This window comes from Poecilia mexicana, unplaced genomic scaffold (assembly GCF_051168715.1).
Source record: "Poecilia mexicana isolate PSO_F unplaced genomic scaffold, ASM5116871v1 scaffold_3, whole genome shotgun sequence".
Classification (NCBI taxonomy): Eukaryota; Metazoa; Chordata; class Actinopteri; order Cyprinodontiformes; family Poeciliidae; genus Poecilia; species Poecilia mexicana.
Window position 1 is genome coordinate 5,016,534 of NW_028263372.1, and position 26,218 is coordinate 5,042,751.

At 40.0% G+C, this 26,218-nt stretch overlaps 1 protein-coding gene across 2 annotated transcripts in view; it reads right to left on the minus strand.

Annotated features, from left to right (window-relative positions):
- Positions 1-26,218, minus strand: part of LOC148160140 (leucine-rich repeat serine/threonine-protein kinase 1-like) — a 62,588-nt gene that overhangs the window by 10,065 nt on the left and 26,305 nt on the right. For both annotated transcript variants that reach the window (XM_088004085.1, XM_088004086.1), the window contains exons 12-33: positions 22,649-22,719; positions 21,791-21,920; positions 20,838-20,950; positions 20,176-20,390; positions 19,914-20,078; positions 19,087-19,259; positions 16,583-16,706; positions 16,057-16,216; positions 15,722-15,900; positions 15,542-15,639; positions 14,537-14,708; positions 14,285-14,451; positions 12,664-12,803; positions 11,683-11,941; positions 10,135-10,304; positions 8,522-8,719; positions 8,294-8,433; positions 8,079-8,216; positions 6,074-6,268; positions 4,079-4,230; positions 2,554-2,671; positions 2,355-2,471 (exon numbers count right to left, since the gene is read on the minus strand). In XM_088004085.1, the coding sequence (XP_087860211.1) occupies positions 2,355-2,471; positions 2,554-2,671; positions 4,079-4,230; positions 6,074-6,268; positions 8,079-8,216; positions 8,294-8,433; positions 8,522-8,719; positions 10,135-10,304; positions 11,683-11,941; positions 12,664-12,803; positions 14,285-14,451; positions 14,537-14,708; positions 15,542-15,639; positions 15,722-15,900; positions 16,057-16,216; positions 16,583-16,706; positions 19,087-19,259; positions 19,914-20,078; positions 20,176-20,390; positions 20,838-20,950; positions 21,791-21,920; positions 22,649-22,719 (3,394 nt within the window). The remainder of the gene's footprint in view (positions 1-2,354; positions 2,472-2,553; positions 2,672-4,078; positions 4,231-6,073; positions 6,269-8,078; positions 8,217-8,293; positions 8,434-8,521; positions 8,720-10,134; positions 10,305-11,682; positions 11,942-12,663; positions 12,804-14,284; positions 14,452-14,536; positions 14,709-15,541; positions 15,640-15,721; positions 15,901-16,056; positions 16,217-16,582; positions 16,707-19,086; positions 19,260-19,913; positions 20,079-20,175; positions 20,391-20,837; positions 20,951-21,790; positions 21,921-22,648; positions 22,720-26,218) is intronic.

Genomic DNA, 26,218 nt, shown 5'->3' on the forward strand with positions numbered 1-26,218 from the left:
GAGAACCAGGACAGACCGCCTGTGGGTGTTCGGATGTTGTGTCCTGTTATCATCGCCTCAGCACAGACAGGGTAATGCAGCAGTTTCTTTTCTTTTGCCATTTAAACAGTTTTGTCAAAAGGAATGTTTCCATTAACTTTTTTAAATGTGCATTTTGAAGTAGGGCTGAAACGATTCCTCGAATGATTCGAGTACCTCGATTACTAAAATTCCTCGAGGAAAATTTACCTGCCTCGAAGCTTCGTTAATTTATGTTGTATTAGTTAGCGCACCGTGTTCCGGCCGGGACTTCATTTGCGTTGCGCGGAGCTCTCACTTCCGCCTCTGAGTTGTTGACAAAAGCTAAGTCTCAGCGGCATAAAGTCCAATCTTCAAGATTGGCCCGTGGGGATTTTATTGATTGATGATAATGCCCGACTTTTTATCGTTTTTTGGGGAACCAATAAGCATCCTTAAAATGACTGGGGGAATGCCTGGAGTACGGCAGCATTTCTCCTCCGGGGCTGCTGGTTGAAAGCGAACGGCGGGAAGAGCGCTGAGGTGAGCGGATAGCCTGAACAGGGCGGGCGGCTGAGTAGCTGATGCTTACCGTGTAAATGTAGCTTTACCGACGAACCGCACAATAAATTTCATATCCCGGTCTGAAGAAACGGGTGGCGGAGCGCATCGTACATGGCTGGTAGATGAGTTTCTGAGTGTGACCAGTGAAGGTGTCGTAAATATCCCGTATTGCTTCCCCCCGTGTTCGTCCCCCGGTCTAACGGTTCGTCAGTCCGCTGGTCTATTTCCTCCCCTCCACCCCATCTTACGTTCGTTCATTCGCCCTCTCCTCCCACTCCAGGCGGCATTTCCCGTATTTTCAAACCCAAAGCGTGACAGGTTAGGTGGCAAGGTGTGTTTAATTAATCTATTAAACTCACTGAAGATGAATACATAAACTAAAAGCTGGATTGTAGACATTTTTTTATAAGCATATTTGTGAGCCTGCCTCTTTGTTATTAAATTCAATATAATTTCAGATTTTTCTATAACTTTTCTTCTGGTTAACTTAGAAAGTGAGCTATTATTGTTACAGGTTAGTTTTCTAAACTACAAAAAAGCAACTGTTAGGGATGCTCAAATATGAAAAATTGGACTGATATTGATATCTGATAGTAACACCGGTATTATGCCAGATTTACCAATATTTCATTTTATAATTTTTTTATCCGATTACTCGATTAATCGTAAGAATAATCGATAGATTACTCGATTACTAAAATATTCGTTTACAACAGCCCTATTTTGAAGTATTGCATTAGGAAAGTTTGATGGAAATGATTAACTTCAAAATAAAATTCAAACATCCTAGATTTCACAAAACCATTTTTATGCTAGCTGAGGTAGTTTTTAGTTTTTCCAATAAAGAGTTAATGCACCAAAGGAGAGATGAAAACATATCAGCCAAATAAGTTCTGCTGTAGCAAACTTTCACATACACTGCTGGGTATATGCCTCATCAGGCACAGACCTGGTAAGGTATAGACATTATGCCTTACAGTCAGACATTTTTCATCTCTGAAAAATGTCTGACTGTAAACCTTCAATTTGGAGGGAAAGACTCTGTTGTTTTCAAGTGTCCTCAACCTCTACTTCCTGATTGTTTAGGAAGTAGAGGTTTACAAATTATGATTTTCTGGCCTGGTTGATTCTGTTCTAACCAGTAGATGAAAACGTGGCTAATTTGCGTTTTTTTGTTTGTTGTTGTTTGTTTTTCCTGTTTTGTTGTCTTAAAAACCAGGCAGGTTGTACAGTAATGGTTTATTGACTAAAAATACATCCAGGTGGCCAATGTGCAATTCTGGTCTCTTCAGAGGGCAAACCTCCAGCTTGGAAAGAGTTTACTACTTCTAGAGTCTCATGTTAGTATCTTATGGCAGTAAGAAGCTCCAAAGCTTCCTCTGCTTATGCAAGGAAAGGAAGAAAAACTTTTTTTTTTTTTTGCAAAAATAGGGTGGATATATTTTCTTCCATGGTATTTTGATATTAGTGGAGAAAAAAAACTTGCTCTAAGAAAGATTTCCAGTAAAACCAAATGCATCTGAAGAACTACTTAAACTGTTACATTTTTATGATATCTATATATAAAATATGTCAGAAACTGGTTCTTTATAATTTTTAGCCAAGGTCATCTGAATCACTGTGGTGTGTCCACTTGTGGCTCTGGAGCCGCTGGTTGGAGACCACTGGTTTGCTTATTATGGGCCATTTGGCCAACATGTTTGGGCCAGCTAAGAGGAACACAGATGAGCTGTGTATTTGTGTGCGTTTGTGTGTATTTGAGTGTGTTTGTGTCTGCTGCCTTTGGAACTGACTTGCTCTGCAGCTGGAACGTGGAACAGACAGGTGACCACAGCTGGACAGGACAGGCGTTTCTGAGGCTGACTGAGGGGACACATGTCCTTCAGGCTGTAAACAAACACCTCCTGCTCCTTTCAGATAAGAACAGAAAGAGTCAGCCCAAACCCTACATTGATTAAACTCCAAAACACATTATGTTATTATTGTTCATACCTCAGTAGCTATCCATAGAGAATTTTGCATTTTCATCTGGCAGCTGATCCTGTTGCCAGGACAACACATCCTCTTTACATCCACCTGGCCCTTCTCCACATTCACCACACTGTAGTTTCTGCACAATGCATGGGAAACCATCAAGAATGTAAGACCAAACAATCAGAAGCACCAAATATAATCCAGAGTTTGATCCATTCAACACGTTGGGACCAGCTGTGTGTTTGGTGCACACACACTCCTAGAACTAGCAAAACACTGCAGCTTATTGAGAGACTGCAAAGGTTTTCTGCCCCAAAATAAAGACTTGCCCAGTCAACTTGAGTCTGTAGTGAGGAACCAGACTGATCACACTGTGGAGTTCCAGCAGCTCAGAATGAACCTACTTGAGGTTACAGATAGTAGACAACAATCTAGTTTTTACTCCTTTCTTTATCCAGGATGATGATAGTGAGGGGACAACAGACAATTACATGTGGACATAAAGCTGCTTTCATTGCACATTTTAAATTCTCAATAGCAGCCAAGAAAACAAATTTTTCACAATGAATATCAGTCAGTATTTTATCCACCAAGTGAGACAAAAAAAATGTTCTGATAAAAAAACAGTCATTATGGGAAATGTTCCCTCTTTACAGGAATTTCATGTATTTTAAGCTTATTGGATGTTCTTCAGTGTAAATTGTGTTAAACATCTTCTGGCTCACCAAACTTTAAAAGCCTGACCTGCAGATACTGTCAAACCTGAGCAATACCTGTGAAAAAATGCAAACTAATTTTTTAACTGCTCTCTAACATAAAGACAGAGTTCAGAGCATTGCTCTCCAATAACACAGAAAGAAGTTTGTCGCCAGTTGCTGTTTTGAAAATAAAAAAGTTGCTAAGAAAAGCAACAAAATTGCTAAGTTGGAAACAGTGAGAGGACTTTTGTTAGCCACATATGTTCAGATGTGACCTGGAGGGCGGCTCTGTCAGGCGGCCCTCTGTAAGGCAGAGCAGGAGGGGACAGCGGCTGACTGTCAGAGCTTTTTGGAGGAAGATAAGATTGGTTTCTCATTGAAGTATCGACTGATCTCTGATCTCCCAAAACTACGGAAATGTGCCGACCAATCCGTGAACCCTTACTAGAAGCCAAAAACAGTTTGTTCTGCAGCCAAAACCTTTGACCATATATGTACATGGATATACTTTCCAGTGTAGTCAATAGAACGATTAATTTGTTGGTAAATCTCATCATGTTGCTGTCTCTATCTGTTAAATGAGGGAATAAAATGTAATGAGTGTGTTTGGCTTCAGTCATGCCATGCTCACTGTTGGGTCAGTATTTAAAATATAAGGATTAAATTAAAATAACAGTCATTTCATGATAATATTGTTGTCAGGTTAGAAGTCTCAGTACAAGGCCAATATTTTTGAGAGTTTGGTATCACAATGTTCTTTTAATCAAGCTTTGCTTGATTAAAAGCATGGAGTGAACATTTGATTTCCAGAGCAGTGAAGAGGAGACATCTAAACGGAGACAAACCTGTCCTCATTGTCTCCGTGCCAGAAGACAGCGCTGCATCCCTGCAGCTGGGACAAGAAGAGCTGCGACTGGCTGCCGCAGGACAACAGATACCTAAGGCAGGGGAAGCTGGGCTCCTCCATCTGTCTCACACACCGCAGTGCCACTGGCCTCTAAACACACACACGCAATATGGTTGAACATATTAATTTATGCATTTTATCTGTTGGTGCCTTCAGAACACCCATGAATGCTTTATAGGATAAAAACAAAATAAAAGATATATGAGATATTTTCAGGAACCTCTGTTTTCAAAATAGTTTGCACAATTACTGTACTGTACATCCCTGGTACAGCCCACACATGGACCAAACGGTTTTGTTTTACATCCAAGCATTCTCACAGCTACAGTAGACAGCAAAAGAAACAACGACAACGCTAAGCTGACTGAAATCCTTTTATATGTGTAAGAAAAATGATTCTCAAATATTGGACTTCTAGGAACTGTCCTAAAGTAGAGGACTGGTACACTGAAGTTCTCATGATACTCCCCTTGGAAAAACTGACTATATCTGGCTCTATGCTTACTAAAAATTGTGGTTCTCATGATTAATAGCTTTTATAGTTTTATAATTAAAAATAAAAGCAGCTCCTAATTAGCAGGGAGTGACATTAAGTGTTAGTTCCTCAGAAGTATTGTACATTTGGAACTCTTCCTGCTTTACTTCCTCATTTTTTCATGCACCACATGTAGATATTTTAGTTTACATAATTACACCACAGTTTACCGCTGGGCAGTAAATACCTTAATAGTGACATCTTATATTTCGAAGAAAAAAACAATATAATACTTCCAGCATAAGAGATTTCTTGGTCAAACTAAAGCTTATACAGAGGTGCTGTAGGATCATAGTTGGTAGGTTTTATGAAAGTTCACAAAGTTCTTGAAGACGGCCGGTCCTGATCATGGCCAGCTCCTCTCTGGTCTCTTGATCTGACAGGCAACTAGAGGGGTCCCACTCTGTTATGGTCTACCAAGTCTGCTGTGGGCTAGAGTTGGAATTTGTGTTTAGGGGAGCAGGGTAAGTGGGGCTGAGAATTCAACACATAAAACTGAAGAGCGAAAGAGTGAGAAGAAAATCTGGATTCAGTTTGTAATATAGAGACTGTATGATCCAAAAAATCAAACACCAGAAAATGAGGATAAAATAAAAGTGATACTTTAATAAAACATGGCATGCTCCTTAAAGCCAAAATAAGTAACTTTTCTGAAAAAAAAATAAATAAATAAAATTACATGTTTGTTAAAACTGTCACTATTTGTGACAGTAGAATATGAGACAGAATCAGTGAAAAAATGAGGCTCCTCTGCTTTCTCCCTGTGGTCCAGCTGCCAGATGCTCAGTCCAAAGCAACCAATGAGAGCCAGGATGAGGGGCTTAGTGTTGTCAATCATCCTCATGTACTTGCTGCTCAATGTGCTAATGGCAGAGAAACAATTTACCATTCCAGGAAAATCGCTTATCTACCATCTTCATTGAGCATGCTAATTAGCCTTAGCATTTGTGGGAAGCTCCAGTTGTGTAGAACCAGCTGCAGCGTAGCAGAGAGCAAGGGGGAGGATGTGAGCAGTGTGTATATGAGGAAGATTGACAGCGCTAAAACCCGTCTCCTGGCTCTGGTTGGTTGTTTCTGATTGAGCGGTCTATTTATGCAGATGGGAGTAGGAGCTAGATTTGCTTGATTTTTTTTTTCATAGATTTTCTCATATCAAACTGTCACATCATAGTGACAATTTTAACAAATATGTATAAAACATGATTTTTAATCAAAGTTACGTACTGCAGCATTACGTAACAAATTCAGAAACTGTCTAGATATGAACCCCAACCTTGTATTTATTTTATAAATGGCCTGGTGTGTCCATGAAATGACATGTCAGTAATATGATGTGACATCACAGGATCTATGAAGACAACAAGACAAAAACCTTCAGCTTTTTGCTGATGGACTCACCTTCTCAGGCTTGGTGTCCCAGCACTCAGTCATCAGGGTGTGGAGGCTGTAGAATTGGACCTGCTCCAGACCGCCCAGCACTGGCCGGATGCCTCTGGAGAGCTTCCTGGCTATCTGGAGCTGGTGGTTCCCCAGAGCTGGCCTCCGCCCAGATAACAGCTCATACAGAACCATTCCATAGGAGAACATGTCCACCTGGATGGACGGGAGAGAGCAGAGAGCATTCAGCAGTGTTATAGTGGAAATGTCCAAACACAGGCCCAGGAACAACTGCAGCGGCTCTAGGAACAGAATATCACAACTCCACCCAAAAATGATCCAAACTTCTGGCAGATTTAGATTTAAAATCATTTCAGTCAAGCAAAAAGAGGAACAAATATTTTATCCTTGTTCATTTACTTTCATTAAAAAATACAATGTAGATTTATCAACAATCAGCAGATAAAATATTATTGGTTTAGCCAAATTCATTAATGTGCTCCAAGTCGAAAGGCCTCCTTACCATCACCCCAATGTTTAGCTCCCTCCACCGATTCTGCATGAGCTTTAGGTCTGGGCTCCAAAACAATAATCAGAAGAAACATTTTGCTAAAACTAAGCCTAAATCTGCCACAGGTATGAAAAATATGTGAATATCATTATGTGTTGTACAGGGATTTCTTGTGATAGATAGACCAACATAATGTTTTCAATTTCTGTGAAATAATGTATGATCCCATTATTAAAAATTATTTTCATGCAAATAAAAATCTGAACAGTGTGTGGTACATGTATAGACCCCCAGCCTATAATTCATGTTTAATAAAGCATCTTTAGCAGAAGTTCATTGCAGTTTGTTTCTACCAGCTATAGAGACTGAAAATCTGAATGATTTGTCCATTCAAGCACTACAGAACAATAAGACCAGCAGCTTGGCATAACTACCGTATTTTCCGCACTATAAGGCGCACCGGATTATAAGGCGCACCTTCAATGAATGGCCTATTTTAGGACTTTTTTCATACATTAGGCGCACCGCATTATAAGGCGCATAGAATAGACGCTTCATACTCTATTATTACACATCCACAGTAATAAAGAAATGGTCCCCGAGTACTTTATATAGTAGGCTGGCCCAGCCGTTGTTTCACTCACGGTGTTGGTGTTGCGATATTATGCCCAACTGCTTTCTGGGTAACACAGACCAACCGACACGCTGCCGCTGCAGTCTCTGTCTCTCTTCCCCTGCCCCTCCCCCCCTTTAAATGTATTATCAAACTTTATTAACAAACCAGTGTTCTGACAACTATCCCAGCATGCACCGCGCACTACTTCTTCTACGGGGGAAAAAGAAGTTGGCGGCTGCTTACCGTAGTGGACCAACTACGTAAGCAGCCTACTGCATGTCTGTGTAAACATGACGTCTTTCATTTCGATCTGAGTTAATTAGCGTAGCATTTCTGCCGGATTTTCACAACATATCAGCCACGACAATGGACAGGGGAACCAACAAGTTCATGTCATCTTTTTTGGACGACATCAAGGTGTTTGAGCCACTGGATGCCTCCAACATTGTGCGCGTCACAGCTAAAAGCTACCGATAGATGAGGAAAACAGCAGATCCTCACACCCTCAGCATAAATATAGCTGTGGACAAGATCACTGATGCCTATTGTTCTTGCAAGGCTGGGTAAGTCGGCATTCATGGTTTTGATGGTCCACAATGTACATTAGCATATGTTTACTACTGTAGCTTGTGTTTGTGAGACGGTCACGCACGTGGTAGCTGCACTGTGACCTAAAATGGGCATTAGCCAATGAAACGCGGCCCCTGTGGTAAGGTCCGTTGCTGGACCTGTTGTGACTCAATATTGGTCCATATATAAGGCGCACCGGATTATAAGGCGCACTGTCGGCTTTTGAGGAAATTGAAGGTTTTTAGGTGCGTCTTATAGTGCGGAAAATACGGTACATTATAAGCTGTAAAGATCAAAACCACAGTATTTGTAAGTGAAGTAATAAATACCTTCTCGTCGTAAACAATGCCCGGTCGGACCTCGGGAGCCTGGTATCCTGGGGTTCCTTCGACTCCCAGCGCCCCCTCATGGAAGGATTGCCGAGAGATTCCATAATCAGACAGCTTAACGTTGATGGGATCCTGAACCTGAAGCAGCACAGTTTAATGAGCAGAAGCCCTCAGGCCTCCAGACGTGACGCTGGCGCAGGAAGCCGCATACACACCTCCAGGGACCACACCAGGATGTTGTCCGACTTCAGGTCACAGAAGATGATGTTCTTTCTGTGGAGGTAGGCCAGTCCTGCTGCAACCTGATACGCTACCTTAAAGGTTAACATGTGACCAAGAGGCATGTACTCTGAGCCTAGGCAAGAGACACAAAGTGTTCAAGTGAGAAAATGTTGGAGGCATTCTGAGGAAATGAGCAGACAGACGGTTGTAGGAGTGTTTGCCTTTATGCCTCTTCTCCAGCACTGTGTTGAGGCTGCCCAGAGGCGCTAGCTGCAGCGCGAAGCACAGGGGATGAATGCTGATGCCCACCAGAGCCACGATGCAGGGATGCTGCAGAGAATGCAACATGCTGGCCTCCTGACGGAACTCAGAGAAGCTGCGACACGCATTAACGAACTGCAGGTGCTTCACCATGGTGTCTGAGAGCCGAACGAGAGCTTGTTACGGTCATGTGTTTAATAAACTAAGGGATATTATAAAAGATAGCAGCAGCAGCTAACACGTTTTATCCATATTTTCACCATATAAAAAAAGTTAACACTATAAGGGTTAACTCTCATTGTTAGACTTCCTTTACCCACATCTTTGCAGAAAGATATGGGTAAAGGACATCTTTCTTTCTGCATAAAAAGATGTCCTTTACCCACTCATGACAAGCTGTTAGCATGTCATGACAGGTTGTCATACAGCAACAGTCTTCAGTCAGAGGCATCTTCAGATTCAAATGACTGCTACTGCAGATCCTTTCTGCTCACAACATCTTCATCACCAGCTACTTGGACGAATTGAATTATGACAACATTTAGTTTTTCTTTGGCATAAAAAAAAGTACTTTTTGAATTTAATTGAATGAACTCTGACTTAAACTAAGGCCATTGAGGCCTCATTCAGATGAAGTATTTTGGAAAATCCCTTGATACTGGCAGAAGTTGCTAAAGCAATCGTCCTTGAGGGATCTGTGCAAATGGATTTTCCTTTTTGAAGTGGATACATTGCAGAGAAAAATCAAATCTAACCAGACACTGTGAGGCTCTGATACCAGGGGGGGCGATGCAAAGAATCCTGTGTGTTAATCCATGCTAAAACCGAACATTTTGACTTGTTAACTTGCAACTTTAGCATAACTGAACTTGGATTATAAAGCTGATATGAGAAAAAAGAATGGAGGATTCACAAAACTGATTACCCTAAAATCATAACCTTGCTTAGTAGTTCCACAGCAAATGTGGTGATGTCATAAACAAGAAAAACATTATAATGAATAGAGAAAAATGAACCTGAAAACTATAACACCGTCTGTTTAAAAATATCTACGCAGCACCGGGAGAACAGTCAAAAGTGCACAAAAAATTATTTAAGGGCTGGAAATCTGGAATTTGCATGACATGTCCCCTTTAATAAATGAAATGTTTGATGTTGTAAATGTGACACTGAATATCTGAAATTAAAATTTGTTAGATAATCTAAACATTAACTTTGATGAAAACATTAGGAACTGAAAAAAATCTGAAAAGAAAAATACTTTAAGTGCTTTGTGTATTGGATTCTGTATCGACTGTTATTTCTACTCATTCATGTGAAGGAGGTCAAAGGTCAACAGAACATAAATTACTGTATTAAAATAAGACAACATATTTGTAACTGAACATATGCTGGGTTTTATATAAAGGTTGTGAAGTAATCAACATGTCTAAACCTGGAGCTGCTCTACTAACTCTATGGCCGCTATAGCCAAGTTTACATTAAACATGTAAATTTGCCATTTTTATGTAAAATTATTCTCCAAACAGATGGGTTCTTTCATAAACAAAGCTATCACAGAAAGCTATTGCACCTGTATCGCTGGTGGCTGACAGCTGACGACATCTCTTAAAGTGGAAGAGCTTCACAGCAACCGGCTGGTCTCTGTATCTGGCTCTGTAGATGATGGTCCCACTGCCACCCTGACCGAGGATGTTCTGTTCCTCCTCGCACAGCTCCAGCTGAGCCTTCTCCAGAAACAACCTAACACACACACACACATACACACAAGTATGCCAATTAATAAGCTCCACGCCTAAACTGTAGACATCGCTTGGGAAATTCGTTCAGTGTTTAGTTCTGCATTATAATATTATGTATAATGTGCAAGTGACCACCTGTTGCACAAATAGAACTATAAACCCTCCTTTACACATAACTGTGTTATGTCCATAGTGCATGTCCATCTGGGCAGATTACAGGAGTCCGCATTGGGGGTGATATGATTAATCAGATTAATCATGATAGATCAATGATTGAAATTATCATCAATCAATTAAGTAATTGATTAACTGCTAAGACTTAAAGAAAATTTCGCTGAAAGAACACACACAGAGCAGTAATTAAGATAAACTTTACAAAAAAAAAACCATACACTTTCCATTAAAAAAAAACAACTTTGTATATATGATCTAACTAGAATTTTTCAAGTGTCAATTTTAACTTAAAAAAATACTATCAAGCACCTTTTGTGGTTCAATTATAACTGGTCGATCCAAAAACTACTCAACATGTCAGCCCTGCTCTGTACTGATGTTCAGTCCAGAAACACCTGAGCTTCTCATGTTGATGTTAGGAGGATGTTTAAGCTGCAGATGCTTCCTTTGCTACAAAGTGCTTACTAAAGAAATGCTATTATTATATTTTAGGCAATAAAATGTTTATTTTCTTATATAAGAAAGAAATTGAAGTATTTGTTTATTAGCATTTTATGTATGCAATGCATTTTTTAATACTTTATACATTTTTTTAAATCTAACTTATTGATTAATCGTCAGAATAATCACTTATTTAATGCTCAGCTGCAGCTCTGCTGTGCATGTTTTCAGAACATGCTGCAGTGATTACAGAACCAGAAATGTGTGCTGTTTGTCTGGGCCACTCATGCATGTGCTAACGGGCATTTCCCTTTTCCCATTAACACCTGGCTGAGCTGTGAGTCATGATGTTCATCAAGCCAACATTAATGGTACCTTTAGCTGCAACTAAACTTTGACTTGAATCAAGTTGCGACAGTCAGGGATGATGTTTATGTTATGGTTGAGGCCATAATTACCCAGTCAGTATTGTGCTGTTTAAAGTAAACGAATATGTGTCAATCTACTACAACCCTGTAAAAAGCATCAGGAGAACAGAAGGAATACAAGCTATTCCTGACAACTTCTATTGATCATAGAACCCATCATTGAAACAACCTGTCTTCCACTGAAAATCAATAAACGCATTTAATACTGTTACTAATAAGTGACTTTATATTTGACTCATTTAAAGTCCTGATGCTATGTTTAGTGAATTCCCTCAACTCGGGATCAACAATCCAAAAGTCTCCAGTGTATGGCATTGTTTAATGAAAGTGGTTTACCGTGCCGGGAAGTCGGTCATGAACAGTTCTGGGACCAGTTCCTGCAGAGGGATTGACTGCTCTGGATGCTGAGGACAGACGATGTGTTCCTGTTCCACAGCTGCCAGCACACAGTCCTCCATGTCGAAGTAATGAACCTCAGCTTCTCTTCTTCTGCCGTCCTCTGCCTGCTCCTGTTGCTGGTCCCTTGGGGCACACAGGGAGCAAGGCACATACTGCTCAATGAGGAGACTCCCATCACTCTGGGTGCCTGTCAAAGCTAGAGAAGGGACAGGAAGACAAAGCAATATTTACTTGTCTTAATGGATGCAAAAGCAACATTAAGCTAAATAACCAGGAGCAGCACCCCTCCTGGTGGCAGCATGTTAGAGCAGTTCTGTTATGTTGTTTCTGATTGGTTGCTGTTTGGCCAGTGGTTGCCTTTGGTTCTGGATGCTGAGCAGCTGGGAGGATTTTTGCTCTTACTTTTTAACTTTCGGAGAGTCGCTATGGTATGTAACCATGGCAACAAGGTAAGGCTTTTACTACTGGAAGCAGCTGATTAGCGTCAAAAAAGCTAAAAAAAAATATGTAAAAACAGAACAAGGTCTTGCATGTAATGGATTGCTGCCAGGCAGTTCTTCACACAAGGTTTAGGTGAATCCTACTAGTCAGTGGCATTTGTACACCTGCAGCACTGGCTGGAGTTCACACATGCTGGGATCAACACTACGATTCAGTGAAGATCAGCATAGAGAAGAGATCAGAGAGTGAGCCAATCACTGGACATTTCTCTCCTGGCTTTCAGACAGAAGCAGAACAGTTCCATGTAAGAAGCAATAAATCTGAGAGCGAGAAGTGTTTCATTGGGAAACATCACACGTGCAAGCAGGACTAATTTTCTTTCTGTGTAAATTTTAAATGAGAGCAGGACAGCATCCTAAGGTGAAAAGAAGTAATCCTCCTCTTCAACTACAAGTATGAGAAGAAAGGAGCACTGACCAGGAAACCACTGTTCCATCAGAGAGTTGACGTGGTCAGTGATGAAGGCCATGGCGGAGAAGTCTCTGATGTCTGACTGACAGAGGATCTTTATGCCTCCACTCTTCATCTTCTTCCAGTTAACATCAGATGACTCCACACTGCAAACATGAGCACATGGCCTCCGTCAGCCAAAGTCTTAGAAATTCAATCAGTCTTTTTAATACATTTTTAATAAATGAGCTCTAGCAGAGTAGCTGAAAGTGCCGTTTTGTGGTGTGTATTTTTTTTTTTTTAACATTTTATTTATATTAGTCCAATAGAATATGGTGAAAAATAAGAACACCTTATTTTATTTTTAGTTCTCTAACAAATAATATCATCATGTCAATTACTAAGCTCGTTATTTACAACTGGAACAAGAACGTGGTTTAAATTAAGCATAAATATTAGTCTGCTTTACTCAAACAAAAATAATCCGTATTCTATAATATAAAAAGTTAGGACACCCTGTTGTTTTGTAAATAACAGTAAGACTTTGATATTCTCTGAGGAAAGTTTGCCCCACTCGTCACTTTCAGCTGTGAGCTGTTTGCAGTCTTCCAGTTAGTCCACAGAATCCCACTGAGAACAACATCTGGGATTTGACTGCAAATATACCAAATACATGGCTGTATTTTTTGTTTGTTTGTGTATTTTATGATATTCTTTTCTGCTGTATGAGATAATGTTTCATGTTTTGATGTTTCCTGAACAGATTATTTTTGTTGAAAATTAGAATTTGTTCTACACCAAATACCAAATCAATAAAAACACGGTAGACAGCTCTAGCAGTCTGCTTTCAGTCCGACAGACAGGAGCACAGCAGGCTAACTGGTTCTAAACAGGACAAACTTCTTTCACAGAAAGAAGTTTTCTGTGAAAGAAAACTTCTTTCACAGAAAGAAGTTTTCTGTGAAAGAAAACTTTCACAGAAAGTTTTCTTTCACAGAAAACTTTCTGTGAAAGAAAGTTCACAGAACTTTCTTTCACAGAAACTTTCACAGAAAGTGAAAGTTTCTGTGAAACTTTCACTTTTCTGGGTCCCAGAACCCAGAAAAAAAAAGTCTGGGTTCTGGGACATTGTACGGCCCAGTATTTTAACACTGATGAGAACAAGTGTCTGTTCTCATCAGACACTTGTGGATTGTTTTTCAGTGGGAATAAATGTGAGAGTCAGGTAGTTTATTCTATAAGATGCTATTTTACAATAAGTGTGAAACGGTTTTTAAGTTTAAATAAAGTCTTATTACTTGAATCTGTTTTGTTGAATTATTATTAAATATCCATATATCCACATGCTTTCATGCAGTGTTTTCCACCTGACTGTAAACAGCTGATGTTTGACAGCTGATGCTCCAATGGTGTGCAAATCTTTAAGAAGTTCTAGGTTTTGGCTGGACATGAGGTTAAAGGTCGCTCTGTGGATTGAGGAAACAGTCGTTTATTGAGATTTGTGAAAAATTTCTTCTTTTGCCACAAAATTCTTTTGACAAATGTTGACATCTCTTTCTGAATTCTGATGAACAACTTTGTCCTTCTGCCCAGCTGTGCTCTATCATTCCTCCGTAAATGTCAGTGTTCATGCATCCCCCATTCTGACCTGAGGTAGCCTCCATCAAAAGTGACCAGAAGCCCCTCCTTCCAGTAGATAGTTTGGCTGCGTCGGACCCTGAAGGTGCTGCAGCGGTTCCTCTGCTGGCTGCCAGCGAAGCTATAGATCAGGGAACTCCTGCGGTTCAGGCTCCTGTTTTTGGCTGAATCAAACGACTGCAGGAACACCACAATATGTGTCAATCGTGAAGAAGTCCCTACAGTGACACAGTGGTTACTGAGGCTCTAGTGGAGCATTCACCTGAACGTCCATCTCTGTGAGGCTGATAAGCATCCTGGCAATGAAGCGCTCCCAGAAGCCAGCTGGAACGAAGCTCATCTTAAAGAGACGCTGCAGCGTGTTGTTGGTGTGCCGGTGGAAGCTGTGGATATCCATGGCTGGCTTTGGAGGAAGAAGATGTGGCAGCAAATATCTAGAGAAGGAGAAACAACAAGAATGCAGATGAACAGGAAAATGTATATTTATTCACTCCATTATCAGGTGCCGCTCTTCTTCTGGATGATTCAGTTTATAACGGTGAGCATATTGAATGCTCACTCCAGCTTTTAAACTTTGGTTCAGTCGAGGCAGATGGATCAGATTGATGTTTAACTCCCGTTTAAATTGAGCTGTTCCTCTCTGCCAGAACCTTTGTGTTGTGCTTCTGGTACCCGAGTAAATCTGATGCTCAAGTGACATCAGCAAATAACATCCATGGACGACGAGGCCGTTTCTCTTGACACACTTGGCTTTCTCTTTTTGCTTACAAAAATAATCTGATGAAAGGTTGGAAAAAACCTGTCATGTGCAAGTTGCACTAAAAGTACTTAGCCTATCAGCGAAGTTATTCAAGCCTAAAATATTATCTTAATGCTAAACATGTAGTAGCACAGACTTCCCCAATGCTAATGTCAGTATCTAATTGAACATTCTACAGAAGTTCCATGAATGATCAGGAGTTCCTGAAACTCTGGAAAGATAAAGGGGTAGAAAAACACTTTGCACCAACCTGATGGTTTTAGAACCTGAATAACATATTAAACTATAAATATCTGTTGTTGACCTCATATGTCTGTTTATTAAATAATTTAGCAGCAAAAAGGAATTTAATTGAAAATGTTGCTTATTTTGTTGATGTTTTGTTTTTGATTAAAATGTGATGAAAAAATTATGAACTCTGGAATAAAAGTCCCATTACTACTTTTTATATTGACATGTAAAATATAAGAACAAAATTCTCTTTCCAATAAATTTGCTCAGTTTTACCTGTCATTGGCAACAGGCAGAGCTATCTCAAACTTAGCCAGAAACTGGAAGTACTGCTCCTCTGTCTCCTGGGTGAACCCTGTTCCAGCCAGCAGCTTCTGTACAGCAGAGATCACAGCAGGAGAGTATGCAGAAGCTTCAGATCACCATTAAACACAACAACAGACACTGAAGGCTCACCCTGAGGTCTTCCACTTTGATCACTCCATTCCTGGGGACAGGCCGACAGGAGTTCAGATGTACGATCCTCTCTAAGCAGTCTGACAGCCAAACAGGACACAGGAAGTACAGAGTACACAGGCCATGGCTGGTGTCAGGGAAATGCAGCAAGGTTCCAGTTTCAATCAGGAAACTGATGGCTAGGCGAAGTACAAAGAAGAGAAAAGCAGAGAGTCAGAGCCAGGTCCTTTCTCCGTAAAATGGGATAAATACTCTGGTCTCCTGCAAAAATTTATGAGTTAAGACATTACTCAAGTGTTAGAACATGAAATGGGTTTCCATTCCAGTCTGCGTACCAGTTTGCAGGTCCTCATAATCTCTGATGTCACTCTCTGGGTTCTGTTCAATGATGCTCAGTAACTGAGCTTCAGTCAGGTACTGGACCTCTCCTTCAGCATGTCTTCTCTTCTTCTCTTCTACCACTGCCTCCTGTAGGATCAAATAGCTCCTGGGAATCTGACAGACAACATACAGAAATACAAACATGTAAAACATGCAGCACTTTTCCATTTCACATAAGCAACATGATCTTTGGTTATTTTGGTGAGCCAAAAATACAGTTAAAACCACAAATTTACATACACATCTGTAGCAAACATTATTAGAAGAACATGGGAAACAGTTTAAAGCAAAGCTAGGACAAGCAAGAGCCTAAAAAATCTCCTGATGAGCTGCAGAAAATGGGACCAATCAGAGAAGATGACTTTGATTTTCAGATTATCAAGCAAAACATCCACTCACACACAGAACATGTTTGTGTGGGAGAGGCGATCATAAAGAATAAACCCAGTAAACTGGGTAGATGATCAGAACAGAACTCACCAGTCTGGCCAGCAGCTTGCTCCCACAGCCTGAGCTGCTGCTGCTGTCCTTCATGGAGAGAGCCACATGGTAGAGCAGCATCTTCAGACCATCAAAACCCTCCAGAGTCTTACATGACACCTCACTGAACGCCAGGAAAAACACAAACAGATGAGTGCAGCAGGTTTCATTGATGTTCTGGAAACACTTTGGATGTCTGACGAATCGCAAATTCCTCTGGTAGATTACAGAGAAACTCGCTTCTGGCAGCTGGGAAATAATACCAAGCCAACATAAAAATATTCTATACTGTAGGTATATTTATGATGTAGCTAAAGAACAGCAACATCTGGCATATTTACAAGTTACAGTCATCTTTTAATTTGATCAAAATTGCCTGGGAGGCAATGCAAGAAAAAAGAAAACAGAAACTTTTGTGTCCAAAAACACAGTACTGTTGCTTACTTATGAGACCTGTCAACAAAGAAGTGAAAAAGTGTGTTTTTATTCATCCTAACTTCTCAAAGTACTTTCAGACTTCTTGTCACATTCCCTCATTCAAACTCTCAGGTTACCACATCCATTCACCACCAGACATGATTGGTAGACAACAACTACGTGTTCAAGGTCTAGTCCAGTGTTTCTCAATTCTGGTCCTCAGGTCCCCCTGCCCTGCATGTTTTAGGTGTTTCCCTTCTGCCACACATCTGGATTGAATATTTTGGTGATTAACAGACTTTTGCAGTACTTGATGGTCAGGGAATCATTTGAATCAGCTGTTCTGGAATAGGGGCACATCGAAAACATGCAGAGCAGTGGGGCAGTGAGGACTGGAATTGAGAAGCACTGGTCTAGTCAAAGGACACATCAGCACATGTAAACACCTGGGGCCTCATGTATAAAGTGTGTGTGTGCACAAAAAATATCCGGCGCCATATTTTACGCACAAGTAGGCATGCATAAAAATTAACTTTGCGTCAAGGTTTGCGTAAATATACGCACACGTTTTTGCTGGCGTAAAAATGTGCGGCAGCCACACAAACTTTTTCTGTGGACAATATCAAACTACAAAGCATCAAAACTCACCTAAATACACTGAAATCTGATTACATTCGGTTATTTAGACCAAGAAGTTTCAAACCTGATGTTTTTCATGATTTTAATATTTTATTGTTTAAAGTAAACAATGAAACTGAACCGCATTTATCCTCAGACAATTAGCTAACACACGCACACAAAATAAAGAAAATAAAAATAAAAGTATGTGAAAACCTCGCTCGAATGTAAATAGTACTTTTCCTCAGTTTTTGTCTCATAAATAATCAACAGGTTTGATTATTTTTAAGGTGATCAAGGTGTGTATGCAATCACACGTATATAAGTAGCTGCGCAAAGGTGAGCCATGTAATTGTGGAGCCCTTTGGTTCTGATGGAGAACATCCCCAATGGAAGGATTCAGAGGGAGCGTTTGTTCAGAGATCATATTGATCTGCTCGGAAATGTTGATGATGGTTTATGAGCGTTTAGATTGCTCAGACTGATCATCCTGGATCTCTGAGCAAAACTTAAAGAAGGCGTGCGGTACCGGTCCAGCTGCAGCCATCCTTCAGTTGAGCCGCCCACTTTGTGAATGTGCCTTATGGACATAAAGCATCTTTATTCTGTAAACAGAATTCTACTATTTAGAATAAATGTCCATAATCCCACTCAAAGAACACTCTGACTCCCTGTCTGTCTTTAAATCCCAGCTGAACGCGCTACTGTTCAAACAGGTATTTGCACGACCTTAATTTGGATTTTTTTTTTCATTAGAATGTATTTTTACTTTTGCGTGGTGACATTATGTGCCCTCAAAACACCTTTTAAATAAAATATATAATTATTATTATTATTATAAATACCTATACTGCTGAAAACAAGGACGTTGCCATGGTTATTGCTTCACGTGGTGGCTGACTTCCGGGTATTCATACTAATTCACAAATGTATTTGTGGGTGGTGACAGGGCGGACCAGCAGCTGGGCTCTATTTCCCGCAAATTAGGATTTATAAAGGAAAGGTGCACGGCTACGTGCGTGCGCATGGCTTTATGCATCCGATTTTTTTTGTGCGCCACACTCTTCTAAATTTTTCCGTACACCAAGTTTTAGTGTGAAAACTGCGCACTCTTTTATGCATGAGGCACCTGATGAACAGGGAGACGGTGTGAGCTTGGTTGTGTTTGTGTCAAAAGGTCTTCATGCAAGAACTGCTATAAATTTTATCAAGAAGCATTTCTTAACTTCTAGGGGTCAGACAAAACTGATGGCATCCCTCTTTTACTGACCAAAAAGCCCACAATTCTCACTGACATAACATGAAGCTGAGTCAAGTAAAAATGTATAAAAATTTCTTAGAAATTAACCAATGAAAATCAGATTTTCCTTTTGAAATGTGATTCAACAGTGTTATGCCACAAGGATTTCATCAATGTTAGGCTTATGCAGCTATTGATAATTGTGATTACAGATAAACTGTGCCCTTACTGCAGGTGTTTGACGGTGACGTCGGGGTAACCAGCTGCCCGCAATCCAGACGGCGATCGGCACAGAGCCAGAACATAAGCTCGCAGTGTTGCCAGCCTCTCTGTGCGGAACTTAGTGTCAATGAGGTCCAAATGGGTTCCTACAACTACCACAGAAGAGTTGGGTGCTCGTGCCTAGAGGACACAAAACACTGGAAGTTATTATATATGTAGATGAAAGTCAAGCCATAGAAATCCTGTGGAAAACACTGTCTGCTGGTATTTTTCAGTAAGTTAGAGATATTTTTTACAGTGCAGTTCCAATGCAGGGTAAGCCCTTTTTAAGGTGAAGGTTAGATTTAGAGGTATGGTGTGATTTAAGTTTTGATTAAGGTTAGGATTATGAGTATAATGGTAATGAGTAAGGTAAGAGTTTGGGGTAGGCATAAATGCAGTTGCTAAAATCAACAGAAGTTAATACAAAATGCAAATGTGGGTAGAAATACAAACTTTTGTGTGTGTATATGTGTGTGTCATTGTATTAGATTGTAAGGCACATTTTTGCAACAAATACAATGTTGTGGAAACTGGCTGCTCCCAAAGTCTAGGACCCATAAGAAGAGGTGCTGTTTTAGGGTTATGGGTCAGGTTTAGGACTAAAGTGTGAGTGGAGTTTATGTTAGGTTTAGGATTAGGTATATACTGGTAGGGTTAGGGTAAAGGTCAGGGTTACACTATAGTAATTGAATGAAAAATGAATGAAAGGCAATGAAAAGTGCCAATATAGGGAGAAATAAAAACGTGTTTGTGCCTGTGTGTGTATATAAAAGTGGGAAAGAGAAAAGTTACCTCTATGTTGAGAAGCCATGTCTGCAGGTTGGCCACAGCCTCCTCTCCCAGAGCCAGGTTCCAGATAACCACGTACAGGGACTTATCAGTGAAAAAACACTGGTTGACTGTGGTCATGCTGGCCGGACCACCAATATCCCACACATGGAACATGACTGACTCCTTCTGTGATGGACACATAGAGAAATGTTCCAGCTTTGAGTCTGTGTGCATGCTGAGTGGACAGTAAGCACATGTTATGGGTTCTCTGCATTTTCCTCACATTATTTTTGCCTGCATTGGGTTTTTCCAGCTCCCAGCTGAAGGTGGAGATACTGCATTCTGAGGGGGTGAAGGGAGACGCCTTGCCCGTCAGCAGAGCCTCCACCAGGGCCGACTTCCCCTGCCTGGGCGGACCGACCACCAGCATCTTCAGCAGCCTGCAGGGCTCTGCTTTTCGAAGCTGCGCCCGGAGGAACGCCAGGACAGAGTTGGCACCTGTTTCCCAACACACCACACTCATTTTAGTCCTGAATCTGTAGCACAAGTGCTAACCATGTTTTATTGGATTCATCAGTACTTTACAGTATTGTTCATAGTATCACATTGCCACTGTGTGTACTACTGTGTCTAAAATTTTAAAAACTAAAAGCATGATCCAATATCAACGTCAAGAGCTAAATAGAGTCATTTGTACATATATTAGGAGGAGGTTGTTTACTACAGCAGCTGGAAAAATGATAGAACCAGCGATCTAAGAGGATGCACAGCTGATCACTCAAGACTGAGCTGGCAGTAAGATATTCTGGTTTTATAAAACATTCCTTAAAAATGGAAGTTATAATTTTTCAATCACACAACCACATAGTCACACAATCAGTTAAAACCTGATCAGTTAGATCTATCTGTGAGAAGAATCAGAGTGTTTTTGTGGTGAAATAGTACCTTCATCTTTTACTGCCTGTGGAATATTGTTGATGTTGAGGTTTTCAATGTCCAGCTGCCACAGGTTGGAAAGTTGTCCCAGTTCTGCTGGTAGTTCTCGGATTCCAGGATTACTATCAGCAGGAAACGTAACATCAATCAGACAGTCACAGCAAGGGGAATTCACAGCTATCATACTGTCTGGATGTCCAAGCTGTGATACTTGGATGAGTGTCTTCATTTTAGAAGAATATATTAAATAAGACCAATCTTAGTTAAAGTTGTATTACGCACAATCAATATTTTTGAGCTTTATATGATGTTATAATGTTATTCTCTCACAAAAAACACATAACTGGTGTGTTACTTTGATTCTTCAAAGCAAGTTTGAGGAATCTTTGAATCTTCCATGGCAACCATTCATGGGTGCCTAAATACATGTTCATACAAAACGACGCCTGTTGACCCAAAGCTCTACCTTGGAGCTGCAGTTTCCAAAGTGAGATTCTGCCTCACAGAGCACCCCTCCCCTATGCCTCCCCCACTCAGCTCCTTCAGACTAGCAGCAGCAACAATGAGCAAGCACTTGCTTGACCTGTGCTTCTGCTGAGCTCATAATACAAACTATAATGCTCATAAGAGCGGTTGTAAACAACATAACTACAAACCAGTGTTGTGACGACGTGCTGAAGGCAGAGTGTTGGAAAGGATAGGAGCTTATTGAAAAGTTGGAAGCCTATTTTAAGGCATCAGATACAGCTATGATGTGAAGTCAAATTCACAGTCATATTTGATAAATACAGCATTTTTATAACTGAAGGTAACATAGTTACTTGATTGTGCTACAAGATTTCACTATGTGCCCGGAAAATACATAATACCGATCCTTTACTAAAGGAAATTACTGCATTTGTTTTTAATCCTAAATATGACTTTCACCATGACAGATGCACAAGACACACAGAGGGACTCACTTAGAGAGATACAGCTCAGTAAGGTTGTGTAGAGCACATAGTGACTGGGGAACACACTCCAGTTGGTTATCATTCAGGATCAACACTTCCAGGGAATCTCGCAGAACACTGGGAAACTCAATGGGACAAACTGTGGAACAGAATACAAAGAGTCAAAGCTCACAGCTCAGACACAGTGGACAATACACATCTCTGCTGCATATCAATGGATAAATATGTTGGAGTGAAACATTTTATAATGAGACTAAGTGTTTACAGCACAGGGTAGCATTCAAAAGCTCTTGAGTAAATGATCTTTACAGACACAAAAAAATGCTTATGTGGACAATAGCAGGTGTGTGATCACAGATGCCTGAAGATAAGATTGAATAACTTCATAATAAACAAATTTGACCTTGAATTTTAATAACATTTCCTTTCAGAATGTTTTCCTAAATAAACAAAAATAGCTCACACATAAATTTGTATGTTTATTTCAAAGGGATGTTTACAGCACATGCAGATCAAATTGGAATTTGAGAGGCAAATTTTGATAAACTAAATAAAAATGTATATGAAAATTGAAAGGAAAAATCTGGGGGACACTTTGGCACCTTTTGGACAAAAAAAATGCACACCAAACTTATTTTGTGTGTCTATTTCATTTTCAAAGCTTTTTCGAGGGCAGTTTTGCTGTAAAATGTTGCTGCCAAGAAAGTTTTTCTCTAGTTTTGCAATTTTAGTAACTATGGAGACATTTAAAACTAAACTCCAGACATATTTACATAGATTAAAGCCAGGATAAAATGCATTTGATTCTCAAAGACCAGCGCTGTTTGTAACACACAGTGACCTTAAGATCTTAAAACCGACCGTTACCTGGGTCCGGATCTCTTCTGTTCCATGTTGTCAGGAAGGCTAGCCTCCTGGACTTGGGCCCCTCTTCGGTTCTAAAAGATAGAATTTGCAATGAAGTCAGAGGTACACTTCAACTTCAGCAGCACTACAGACAGTTAACCCTTGTGTTGTCTTAACATTCTGTTTACTCATTTTTGTCCTACAGGTCAAAAATGACCCGCCCTAACAAAAGCCCCAAAATAAAGCAAATTAATTGAATTTTGAATCCAAAATATATTTGGCATGATGAAACAATCTGTTATTTATCAATTCAACTCAATTCAAGAATTTTTTTATCATGTATATTTGATATACAATACAAAGACAATCAACAGTATTTTTTTTCACCACAAACCAAGTGTTGTAGCAATTTTCCTTTACACAGTAAATGTTTATTATTGTAATTATATAAATGTGAAGTTATTACTTAAGAATGAATTATACTGAAAGGGGAAAAAGTCAACAATTTGGAACTTTTTTGTCAACGGTTCATTCCTTTATATTTTTTTAGGAAGTGAATTATAAAAATACCTCTCGTAACCACGGGCGCGGTATAGGGGGGGAAGTGATGACAATTCTAGGGGCCCTGACCAACAGGGGGCCCTCCACAATTTATTTTTTTATTTATTGTTCATAGAAATTAAAAAAAAATTGGGGCCCTGTCAATTACAAAATTAATCATATTGTATTTTTGAAGATTGTTTTTAGCAGCAAAAATTTAATGTTCCCACTCCCAGACCAAAAAACACGCATCCATATTTGCCCTGAACCCCGCCCTATCTGCGTTAAATGGTTCGTTCTGCTTGGAGCGCTTCACTGTGAAGCCGTTCAGCTGCAGACAGTGGAAGACACGAACGACTGTGGCAGTTACTATGCTGCTAAGAAAAGTAATAAAGTCCAGTTTTCAAAAAAATAAAATAAAATAGAGAGGGAGAGAAAAAGGCAAGAGTGTCAATTTATAGTTCAGTTTTTCTCCAAGAGAGGTGAGTAGACTGTGTGAAATTATCAACCATTTAGCATAATTAGCTTAGCTACAGTCTACTGATAATAAGATATAATAAGATATTCATATATTGAACTCGTACCTTTTGCCACTTAACAGATGAGTTGGTCAGCAGCAGCTCTAACTCAAATCCCTCGTGACCTGTTCTCTCCTAAGTGAAATTAAAGCTGCAGTATGTAACTTTTATAAAAAATATTTTTTTTCCACATATTTTTGAAAACTGTCATTATCTTGTGACAGTATGGTATGAGAGGTAATCTGTGAAAGATCCATACTGTCTCCCAGTACTCTCTAGAAACAACTAATCAGAGGTAGGAGAGTTTTAGTGCTGTCAATCACAATCTCATGTGGCTCATCCTTCCTCAGCCTTGCTCTGTGCTATTCTGTAGCTAGCATAGCCTGTTGTAAATGCTCAGTGTAGTTAGCATAGCTACCAGTGATGGCAGATAAACAATTTTCCTGTAATGATAAGTTGTTTCTCCACCATCAGCACATTTAGCAGTGAGTGAATGAGGTTGATTGACAGCGCTAAGAGCGTCCTACTGGTTCTGATTGGTTGATTTTGGTCAGAACGATGCATTACTTTAGCTAGCAATAGTAGTTCAGGGAGGAGATTGATCGTTTTCACAGATTATCTGTCTTATAAACTGCTACGACATGGTGACAGCTTTAACAAATATGGAGAAAATATATTTTTTATTAAAGTTATGAACTGCAACTTGAATAAAATGCAACTACATAGCCTTTTTTGAGAAGTCTGGATTGCTTTATGTGTATTTTGCATGTTGTCTATGACTGTTGCTCGTGGGGAAAGACATTTCAGTAAGCTAAAACGAACAGAAAAAATGTAAGCAACCTACTTGCATACTGTATGCAGACTGAATTTTACTCTTGCATGTAAAATTCATGAGCAGTAAATATTGTACTTATCAGTATTGGACCAAAGAAAGCAAGGCAGTTGCAAGCCTTTGAAATTATGATGCTTTTGATGGGTCACATAGACTCAAGAAATTGTAAGAGCAGCTACGTAGGGGGAGGGGGCCCAATTTAATTTTTTTTCAGGAGGCCCAAGATCCCTGGCAGCGCCCCTGCTCGTAACACAACAAAAAAAATGTAGCTTGATTTTGTGAACAATTTAACATCGGCTCTTATGTCTCATAATTATATGAGATGTTCAACACAAGATGAAGAACATCTTCTGTTCAGCATAAGGTATTGAACATAAGAACAACATCTTCATGAGATGATGTTCATCTCATGAAGAGGTTCTTCTGCTGAACATCCTCAATACAAGATGAAGAATATCATCTGTTCAACATAAGGTGTTGAACTTATAAGATGTTTTAATGTTGAACATCTTCAGCATAAGCCAAAGATCACCCTATCCTTTCTAACCTATGTTGAACATAAGATAAAGAACATCCCACATTGAACACAAAATATTCAACACATGATGTTCAAGAAAATCTTTATAACTTGAAGATGTTCTTCACCATATGAAGACTGTCCTACGTTGAACATCTTCAGCCCAAGAATTTGTTCAACATAAAATGTTCAACTTCTTATGCTGGAGATCCCATGTAGGTCAGTATGTGCAAACATACAACGTAGCACCAGTTAGTGAAACGTCTACTCATGGCTTCAGCAAGGAACCAACTAGCGGTACTCAGATTCAGCATACCTTAATATCCTCTATACCTAATTTGATTTTATTATGTCAGATTATTTTTTGTTGTGTTTGGGAACTTGTGTGATGTGAGGGGTTAGATGCAGATTGAGAGTGCAAGTGCAGGTCAAATACAAGTTCAATTTGTACATCAATCCAGTTTCTTTGATGCGTGTGTGTGTGTGCGCGCGCACGTGCGTGCACTGAACTCTTTTTCTAAATGGTCTAACTGTTTTTTAAATGGTTTTATAATTCACGGTTCCAAAATGACCCATAAGACAATCCTTGGACCCTAGTGGTGTACAGCCCACATGGAAATATAAACAAAAACAAAGTGTCACTATTTTTAATGACGGGGTCAATTTAGGAAAAGTCATAAAATTTCAAGTCAGAAAAAGATAGTTTAGGGCAGAGGTTCCCAAACTGTGGGGCGCGCCTCCTAGGGGGAGCGCCGTGCCATTGCCGGGATGGCGCAGGAAGCCGTCTGGATGAAAAAAAACAAACAAAAAAAAACATGAACGCTATATGCGCTGGGTTTTTACCTGAGAATGGTCAACTCTCTGTTATTCCTCTGTCAATTTGATACAGTAGAGGCTTCCGCACTTCCCATATTTGTGTCCTCTGTCACTTTTATCAGCAGTTAAAACTGTTTAATCCGTTGTTAACATGTGGTAACCTGTTTTTCCGAATCGCCTTTAAACGCAACATGAGCGCTACGACACCTGTGGGGCAGTGAAGGAGACCTGCTGCTGCTGTGCAGAGCTACGCAGGAGTGTGTTAGAATCATGGCAGTAAACCAGCAAAACGCAAAGAACTTTTCACAGTTTTTCCCCCAAACTAACAGACTGTTGAGTCATGCTGTTGGATGCAGGTAAAGTTAGCT